Raw genomic sequence first — 9204 nt, 5'->3', positions numbered from 1 at the left:
TAAGCATCACTGGGTTCTCAGCTGGGCCTCCAAGGCCCCCTCCTCCCACTTGCAGAGAAAAGAGGAGGTGGCTGAATAGAGGAGGATATGAGATTGGTTCTCTGCTCCTCCCTCCCCTTGCTTTTCCCCACACCCATCCTCTCCCCCACAGCAGCCATCTCCCCCACAGAGACTGGAAAGAGGGAGGAGGGCGGAGTAGGGGACTGAGGGATCAGAAGCCCTAGGGCCCTGTATCTGAAGGAAGCTCTGGCCAGGGGCAGGTCTGCCGCCTCCTTCAAAATGATGCTGGGTACTCTGGGGCTTTGGGCACTGCTTCCCAAAGCTGTGCAAGGTAAGTGTCTATGGGGAGGGGCAGGGTCCTTCCATTCACCCACTGAGGAAAAGAGCATTTGAAGCAGCAGCCACCCCTTTGGAAGAGTGGTGAGTGGGCTGGGTGAGTGAGGGTGACGGGTAGAGCCACGTGGCCCCATGGTGGGGGTCAGGTTCCAGGCCTCTGCTGACACTGTTTCCTCCTATGGCTTTACCATGCTGGCCCTGGGATAGGAAACATGTTTTGTCTCTCCTTTTGGCTGCTGTTTTTGCCCCTGCATTCACTCTCTTAAACCTCCCCTCCCCACCCTGGGCCACAGCACCCCCAAGCAGGCGGACCTGTGTGTTCTTTGAGGCCCCTGGAGTGCGGGGAAGCACAAAGACACTGGGGAAGCTGCTAGATGCAGGACCAGGGCCCCCCAGGGTTATCCGCTGCCTCTACAGCCACTGCTGCTTTGGGATCTGGAACCTGACCCAAGACCAGGCACAGGTGGAGATGCAAGGTGAATGGCAAAATATATGGCAGGTGATAGGTAGGGCGGGAGACAGGAACATCCTGGGGTGGGGGTGGCAACTGAGGGAGAGGAGGAAAAATGGAATGTGTGGAGGGAAAAGAAAAGCCCATATCAGATGGAAGGGATGCCTCTGAGAAGGTGTTTACCCTCTCTCTCCCCAGACTTCATTATGCTCTTTCTCTCGCTCTCCATCTCTCTTTCTTTTTCTTCTTCTCTTTCTTAATCCCTTTCTCTCCTCTTTTCCTAATCCTACCCTGTCAGGATGCCGAGACAGTGATGAGCCAGGCTGTGAGTCCCCACGATGTGACCCAAGCCCCCGAGCTCAGCCCAGTCCCAGCTCCACTCTCTTCACCTGCTCCTGTGGCACTGACTTCTGTAATGCCAATTACAGCCACCTGCCTCCTCTGGGGAGCCCTGGGACTCCTGGTTCCCAGGGTCCCCAGGCCATCGCAGGTAACCCCTGGGGTGCTGAACCTGGGTGGAGGCTGGGGCCCAGATTAGGAGAGGTAGAACCAGGGCCAGTTCTCACCCTACCCCCGTCCCAAGCTTCACTCCTTCTGGCCTTGAAAAGTTGGTTGCCCTGGTGACTGTGAGATAACAGGGCTTGTGACCAGGGTGAGGGTGGGTGGAGAAGCAAGATTTCTGAGGAGGGGAGAGGAGCAGAGAGTAGATTTGGGGCAGGGATCATCCAGCCTGCATTCTTGCCTTAATGCCTAGGCGAGTCCATCTGGATGGCGCTGGTGCTGCTGGGGCTGTTTCTCCTCCTGCTGCTGCTGGGCAGCATCATCTTGGGTATTAATCTGCCCCATCCCTCACTTGTGACCCCAAGACACTGCCCCAAAGCTCTGACCCCTCTCCAGGCTTCCTTGACCCTCTGGTTCTGAGATCTCTACAACCTGACTCCCATTACCTCCCACAAAGCCCCCTTCCCAGTCTCCATTCCCGTGCACTCTGACTCTAAGGCTCTTTCTACCCTAGCCCTGCTACAGAGAAAGGCCTGCAGAGTGAGAGGTGGGCCAGCGCCAGAGCCAGAGCCAGACGCAGGCAGGGACTGGAGAGCGGAGCTGCCTGAGCTGCCTGAGCTGTGCTTCTCCCAGGTGCCCAGGGCGGGAGGAAGGTGTCCTCTCAGTGCTCCCAGAGGGTGTGCTGGGGAGGCAGCCTAGTCCACACCCAACACCGTATCCCACCAGGTAATCCGGGAAGGAGGTCACGCAGTGGTGTGGGCTGGGCAGCTGCAAGGCGAGCTGGTAGCCATCAAGACCTTCCCCCTGAGGGCTATGGCCCAGTTCCGAGCTGAGAGAGCATTGTATGAGCTGCCAGGCCTGCAGCACGACCACATTGTCCGCTTTATCACTGCCAGCAGGGGGGGACCTGGGCCCCTGCACTGTGGGCCCCTGCTGGTATTGGAACTGCACCCCAAGGTGAGGACCAAGAAATGTACATGTGCGTGTTTGCCTGTGTGTGAATGGGGATGGAGATGGGGGGTGGGGGGAGCTGGATGTCAGCTGGGCCCTGTCCATGCTTATTCTTCTGCTTTAGATTTCCTGTTCTCTAAAACATTAAAAATTATTTTTCATATTTTTTCTTTCTATCACACATGAAATACCTGCTAATACTTTTAACCCATAAAATAGCTAAGGAAAGGGAAAAATCAAAATAATTTATATTCTGTACCTTAAAGAAAATCATTGTTAAAGAAAGACCTTGAGCTCTAGCTGGTTTGGCTCAGTGGATAGAGCAGGGGTCCTCAAACTTTTTAAACAGGGGGCCAGTTCACTGTCCCTCAGACCGTTGGAGGGCCGGACTATAGTTAAAAAAAAAAACTATGAACAAATTCCTATGCACACTGCACATATCTTATTTTGAAGTAAAAAAACAAAACGGGAACAAATACAATATTTGTATTTGCATGTGGCCCGCAGGCCGTAGTTTGAGGACCCCTGATTTAGAGCATCAGCTCATGGACAGAAGGGTCTCAGGTTCAATTCTGATCAAGGGCACGTACTTTGGTTGTAGGCTCAATCCTGGCCCAGGGTTGGGGCACTTGCGGGAAGCAACTAATCAACGTGTATCTCTCACATCAATGTTTCTCTCTCTGTGTCTCTCCCCCTCCCTTCCACTCTCTAAAAAAATCATTGGAAAATATCCTTGGGTGAGAATTAACCAAAAATAAAGAATAAATAAATAAATAAATATCTTGAGCCCTACTGGTTTGGCTCAGTGGATAGAAGACCATGTTCAATTCCAGTCAAGGGCATATACCCGGGTTATGGTCTCAATCCCAAGTATGAGGTGTGCAGGAGGCAGTCAATCAAGGTTTCTCTCTCATCATTGATGTTTCTATCTCTCTCCCTCTCCCTTCCTCTCTGAAATCAATAAAAATAAATATTTTTAAAATACCTTGAGCCCTGGCCAGTGTTTCTCAGTGGTTAGAATGTCAATCTGCAAACTGAAAGGTCTTGGGTTTGATTCCCAGTCAAGAGCACATATCTGGGTTGCAGGTTGTATTCCTGCCCCATTGGGGCACATGTGGAAAGCAAACAATGTGTCTCTTTCACATCGATAGTTCTCTCTCTCTCTCTCTCTCTCTCCCTCCCTCCGTCCCTCCCTCTCTTCCACTCTCTCTGAAAATCAATGGAAGGAATATCCTTGGGTGAGTAATTAAAAAAACACACAAAAGCCCTAGCTGGTTTGGCTCAGTGGATAGAGCGTTGGCCTGAGGACTGAAGGGTCCCTGGTTCGATTCCAGTCAAGGGCACATGCCCGGGTTACAGGCTTGATCCCCAGTAGGGGGTGTGCAAGAGGTGATTCTCTCTCATCATTGATGTTTCTATCTTTCCCTCTCCCTTCCTCTCTGAAATCAATTAAAAAACCAAAACAAACAAATGAACAAACAACACACACACACACACACACACACACACACACACACGCCCGGCCTGTATTGCTCAGTGGTTGAACATCAGCCCATGAACCAGGAGGTCACAGTTCAATTCCTGGTCAGGGCATATGTGCAGATGTGCAGGTTGTGGGCTCGATCCCCAGTAGGGGTAGTGCAGGAGGCAGCCTATCAGTGATTCTCTTTCATCATTGATGTTTCTCTCCCTCTCTCCCTTCCCTTTCTTCTCTCTGAAATCAATTAAAAAACATATATTTTTTAAAAGAAATACCTTGAGGCATAGCCCTTCAAATTTATTCATATATTCATTCAATAAATATTTATGAATTGTGTGTCAGGCACTGTCCTGAGTGCTAGGACAAACACTCCGAGTCCCTCCCTGCCTTTACAGATTTTATGGAGTAGTAGGGGAGACAGAAGTGGGTCAAATAAACACAAAAATAAGTTTAAAATGTCAACTGTATTAGGTGTTGAAAGACAGGGCCATGCTACTTACAAGAGACGTGACTCAAGGGGCGGACCATGAGCAATAAGGATGAAGAGGAAGAGGTAAGCAAGGACCAGACCATACTTGGCCTTGTGGGCCTAACTAAGGACTTGGGAGTTTATCAGCACCCATAGCTCCTCCACCTCTGAAATCTTGAATTCTGGAAAGTCCCCTTTTTGACCATGTGCCTCACTGCTCAGCTCAAAAATCACTGCCTTTTTGGTTTTGTTCATTTGTTTAACTTTCCTGGCACACTGAGAGTGCTCAATGTTGGTCGAATGCAGAACTCTTTTTTAAAAATAAGTGTTTATTGATTTTAGAGAGAGAGATAGAAACATTGATGAGAGAGAAGCATCCACCAGCTGCCTCCTGCCTGCCACCCAGCGGGGATCAAACCGGTGACCTCTTAGTGCATGGGTAGATGCTCAACCACTGAGCAACACTGGCCAGGCTCAAATGCAGGACTCTTGCTCCTTCCCAACAATTTTCCCTTGCTTCCCAACTGCCACTCTCCTACCCATCAGATCTACTCACTGGCCAGTTCTACCACACAGGCTTGACACCTCAAGCCAGGTGGTTCATGAGGGGTGCCTGGGCCTAGCTCATCCTGTCTCTCCTTTTTCTGCCTTTGTCCAAAGTCCTCTGAGGCAGTCTAAGGCGGTTAATTGTGAGTGACACTAGAGCAGCCGTGGGCAAACTATGGCCCGCGGGCCGTATCCAGCCCGTTTGAAATGAATAAAACTAAAAAAAAAAAAAGACCGTACCCTTTTATGTAATGATGTTTACTTTGAATTTATATTAGTTCACACAAACACTCCATCCATGCTTTTGTTCCGGCCCTCCGGTCCAGTTTAAGAACCCATTGTGGCCCTCGAGTCAAAAAGTTTGCCCACCCCTGCACTAGAGTCAGACTGCTTGGGTTCAAGCTCCACTTCTCTTTCACCAAGTGACTTCCAGCAAGCTTAGTCAGCTCTCTGTCAAGCTCCTCATCTGTAAAACAGGAGTGGCAGGAGTACCTTCCTCCTAGAGTTGTTGTGAGGATTGCAGGAGGCCTGGCCCACAGTTAGTGCTCAGAACCCTTGGACCGGAGTTCCTATTTTTCCTGTCAATCTGACTATGCGCATTCTCACTCCTCTATTGCCTGTTATCTTGCCCTAAATGTGTCAGTGTGCTGGTCTGCTGAGAGATGCAGGGGGATGTCTGTCAATTGACCTCTCTTCTGGGGTGGATTAGCCACCTCCAGCTTTGTGTGTCCCCTTCTTCTCTGTACTTCTCCCAGGGTTCCCTGTGCCACTACTTGACCCAGCACACCAGTGACTGGGGACGTTCCTTGCGGATGGCACTGTCCCTGGCACAGGGCTTGGCATTTCTCCATGAGGAGCGCTGGCAGGATGGTGGGTGAGCTGTGAGCAAGAAGCCATGGGAATCAGGAGCCACACTACTATGTTTCTGATTTTCCCTTAGCTTGGAGGGGAAGGATTGGGTCCAAAGGGAAAGGAAGAAGATCCATGCCCCTTCAACCTTGGCTTCTCCCACAGGCCAGTATAAACCAGGTATTGCCCACCGAGATCTGAGCAGCCAGAATGTGCTCATTAGGGAGGATGGGTCATGTGCCATTGGAGACCTGGGCCTCGCCTTGGTGCTACCTGGCCTCACTCCGCCCCCCACCTGGGTCCCTACTCGACCCCAAGGCCCAGCTGCCATCATGGAGGTAAGTACCCTGGATAAGGATGAGGCCTATGATAATGGTGCTGCTGCTGCGGAAGATGTGCCCATTGCCATAGCAACAGTGCAGCAGCGCCTGCAGCGTTTGGGACATTGCTGAGTGTGTAGTTGGGGGATGTTGCATGGACCACTGTTGTGGTGAAGGCTATCAAGGAGATGATTCTTGGTCCTTCACGCCTTTCTCTCCAGGCTGGTACCCAGAGGTACATGGCCCCGGAGCTCCTGGACAAGACTCTGGACCTACAGGACTGGGGCATGGCCCTCCGGCGTGCCGATGTTTATTCTCTGGCTCTGCTCCTGTGGGAGATCCTGAGCCGCTGCCTGGATCTGTGGCCTGGTAAGGATGGGTGCAACAGTCCCCTCTCGTCCCCAGTGGACCCATCCATTCCAGATCCACCTACCTTCTGACCCAGGAAGCTCTGCCCTTCTCCCCCTTGGTCTTTCCACAAGGAAGGCACCCCCAGCGCTAGCTGACACGTAATCCTTTGTGCTTTCCCCCAGACAGCAGACCACCACCCTTCCAACTGGCCTATGAGGCAGAACTGGGCAGCACCCCCACCACCTGTGAGCTATGGACCTTGGCAGTGGCGGAGAGAAGGCGCCCTTACATCCCACCCACTTGGTGCTGCTTTGCCACAGTAAGAAGCCACTGGCTGGTGGGCTGGGGACCTGGAGAGTCTGGGCACAGGCTTCAAGGGCTTGTCTGCCAGGACCAGTCCCTCTACTCCTTCCATCCCTTCTTCTCCACCACCCCTGCACCATGTTCAGCTGAAGCCGGGCAAACTTTCTCTGTATTTCAGTTCATCCTCTTCCACCATAGGTCTCACACAGCCCACTCCTGAGGCTCACACCTCCCCCTTGCTCAGTCTGTCTTTCTTCTCCCCACCCGTCAGCCTTGTTCTGCAGCCCCCTGCTTCAGGAAGTCCTTGGTTTTGCTCCTGCCCTGAGCACTGTCCCCAAAATGGCTTCTCTCCTGGTACACTGGCATCCAGCCTTCAATCCAATCATTCCTCGTTCTGTCCTACACATCTGTGTTTCTAACATGACCCAATAAAGCCAGTTCTGGGTATAAAAGGTTAAAGCAGTAGCCTAAGAATGAAATGTTAGTGGTCTGCACAAATAGTTTTAACAGGAAACCCCTTCCCTGCTACCTGGTCTGAAATACCTGGCCTAAAATTTCCACTGCACAAGTATTTGCTGTGTTAGATAACAGAGGTCCGGAGACTGTTTGCAGAAGACCCTGTTTGCCTGAAAGGAAGGAGAGCAGTTTCTCATCAACATGTTAAGCCATAACCAGAATTAGCTCCTCAGAGGAAAAGGTGGGCCCTTTGGAAGGCACCCAGAGAACCTGTCTCAGGCAACAAGATGCAGAGGGCTGGATTTCAGGGAGGGGCAGGGGAGGGTGGTGGACATCTTTTAATGACCTACTCAGGGTCCTGGGGTCAAGCCTGCCTCTTGGTCATTATTCCCAGGACCCTGGTGTTCTTAGAGAGATCCTAGAGGACTGTTGGGATGCAGACCCGGAAGCACGGCTGACAGCTGAGTGTGTACAGCAGCGCCTGGCTGCCCTGGCCCATCCTCAGGAGGCCCACCTCTTCCCAGAGGGCTGTTCACATAGCTGCCCGCCTCTCCGCGCAGAAGACTGTCTCTCGACTCCTCCCCACCACCCTTCTCCCTTGTAGGCCTCGGCTGAGAATCTGTCACTTCAGCATTCAGCAAGGCCCTTGTTTCAGGATTCTCATGTGTAACTATGCAGTTTATGTGTAATCGATGTATGCGCAAACTAGACACGGTGATCATATGCCTGTTTGCTCTGCCTCACTACTGGCTTTCCCGCTTGCCAAATGCTTGGACCCTTCTGTGGGTATCCAGTCCACTATAATTCTGACCAGTGACGGAGGGTAGGTGTGCACAGGAAAGAGATAAAGTCAGCTTTCCTGACTCCACACGCTTAGGGCATCCTCCCTTCTTATGATCCTGGGCTCCTCCTGGCGCTCTTCTTTTCCTTCTCCTCAACAAGCCTTTATTTGGGGGGATACCATGAAGGGCACTGGGGAAAGAGGGATGAAACCATGAACTTGCTGCTCTGAAGGTGCTCAGAGATCCACAACTCACTCTGTTGGGGTCCTGTACAGTGTCCTGGGAGGGGGTGTTCTCTGCTGAGGCCGAGTAGAAGGCCTCACAGCACAGGATGCTTGAGCTGGGTCTTGAATGAGCAGGAATTTTCCAGGAGTGTTGGGGGCAGTACGACATTCCTGCCCAGTGAGGTGTATCATGAGGTGCAGCAAGAAACTACAGGTTACCTGAGTAGCAAAAGTGTGTGTGTGTGTGTGCGCGCGCGCGCGCGCGCGCGCGCGCGGTGGGGGGAGGGGGTGGCGGGAAAAGAGAAAAGGTGACATGGAGAACTGCAGGCAAGGCTTTGCGAGCCATGCTGAGAACTTCTTCCGTCATTGCTTTTTTTTAATGTTTTCTCTACTGGCTTTTCTTTCCCAACCCGGGCATCTTTAATAATGGGTACCCCTCAAGGTCAGTCCAGTTACAAGTGCCTGTCTGGTGTATAACCCTGGCTCAGTTTCTAACTCTCCAAGTGCCCTTGGGCAAGTTACTTCCTCTTTCTAGGGCTCAGGTTCCTTATTTGCTATGTAAGGAATTGGAAGCCTTTTTGTCCAATCCCGGAAGAACAGTGGGGGAGTCCTGATTTCACTACCACAGGATTGCTTCCTGCTCGGTGACCAACTAACTTCTGTGCCCTGGGGCAAGTTTCTTCACCCTTGGAATCTCAGTTTTATCTTGTGTGACGTGTGGAGAAAAACACGTACCCTGCTTTGCAGGGTCAATTCAGGGTGAAAAAAAGGTGACATGTCTTACACAGCTCCTGGCCTTAGTAAACACTTTGTAAATGGTAGCAGTTGTGATTGAGCATTGAGATTACTAGCCCCTTTCTAGCTTGGTTGTTCTAGAGTTCCAGGATTAGCCTCTGGAGAGCCCATCTACTCTCAGGCCCCGAGATTTCACCTTCCTTCAGACCCAGGTCTCTAAATCTCTACAAGACATCATCTCTTGGATAGGCAGCCACCACATGAAACTAAACACATCAAAATCCAAGCTCCTGCCTCCCCCTCAACAACAGGGCTGCCTTTCCTTCTTCCTCGACTCTCAAGGACACCAAGTTTCTCTTGGTCCTAGAAGATCCCAATAAGGAAGATGTTTTTGTCCCTTCCTGAGGCCCCAGCTCATCTTACCCATTGAGGTTGTATGGGCAGGGCCAG

At 51.5% G+C, this 9204-nt stretch overlaps 1 protein-coding gene across 3 annotated transcripts; it reads left to right on the top strand.

Annotated features, from left to right (window-relative positions):
* Positions 1 to 268: 268 nt before the first annotated feature.
* On the top strand, positions 269 to 7768 carry AMHR2 (anti-Mullerian hormone receptor, type II). 3 transcript variants are annotated; one of them, XM_005869273.2, is made up of 11 exons: positions 269 to 331; positions 630 to 812; positions 1086 to 1277; positions 1542 to 1616; positions 1803 to 1921; positions 2015 to 2245; positions 5490 to 5604; positions 5749 to 5921; positions 6125 to 6272; positions 6437 to 6573; positions 7408 to 7768. In XM_005869273.2, the coding sequence occupies exons 1-11, from the start codon at positions 280 to 282 to the stop codon at positions 7615 to 7617; spliced, it is 1635 nt and encodes a 544-aa protein (XP_005869335.2). In that variant the 5' UTR covers positions 269 to 279; the 3' UTR covers positions 7618 to 7768. The 3 variants fall into 3 exon arrangements, with proteins under 3 accessions (XP_005869335.2, XP_014397510.1, XP_014397511.1); XM_014542024.1 differs by having other exon boundaries at positions 6441 to 6573; positions 7408 to 7670; XM_014542025.1 differs by lacking the exons at positions 6125 to 6272; positions 6437 to 6573 and having other exon boundaries at positions 283 to 331.
* Positions 7769 to 9204: the final 1436 nt, after the last annotated feature.

The sequence above is a fragment of the Myotis brandtii genome, unplaced genomic scaffold, assembly GCF_000412655.1.
Source record: "Myotis brandtii unplaced genomic scaffold, ASM41265v1 scaffold29, whole genome shotgun sequence".
Lineage (NCBI taxonomy): Eukaryota > Metazoa > Chordata > Mammalia > Chiroptera > Vespertilionidae > Myotis > Myotis brandtii.
The sequence above is the reverse complement of the archived record's forward strand: the minus strand, read 5'-3'. Positions and strand labels throughout refer to the sequence as shown.

What these genes read in the sequence shown, in the direction of transcription:
- AMHR2 (XM_005869273.2), top strand. Translation starts at nt 280, where the DNA reads ATGATGCTGGGTACTCTGGGGCTTTGGGCACTGCTTCCCAAAGCTGTG. An exon ending in GCTTCCCAAAGCTGTGCAAG is followed by an intron (nt 332 to 629) that starts GTAAGTGTCTAT and finishes CCTGGGCCACAG; the next exon opens with CACCCCCAAGCAGGCGGACC. An exon ending in GCTGGGCAGCATCATCTTGG is followed by an intron (nt 1,617 to 1,802) that starts GTATTAATCTGC and finishes TTTCTACCCTAG; the next exon opens with CCCTGCTACAGAGAAAGGCC.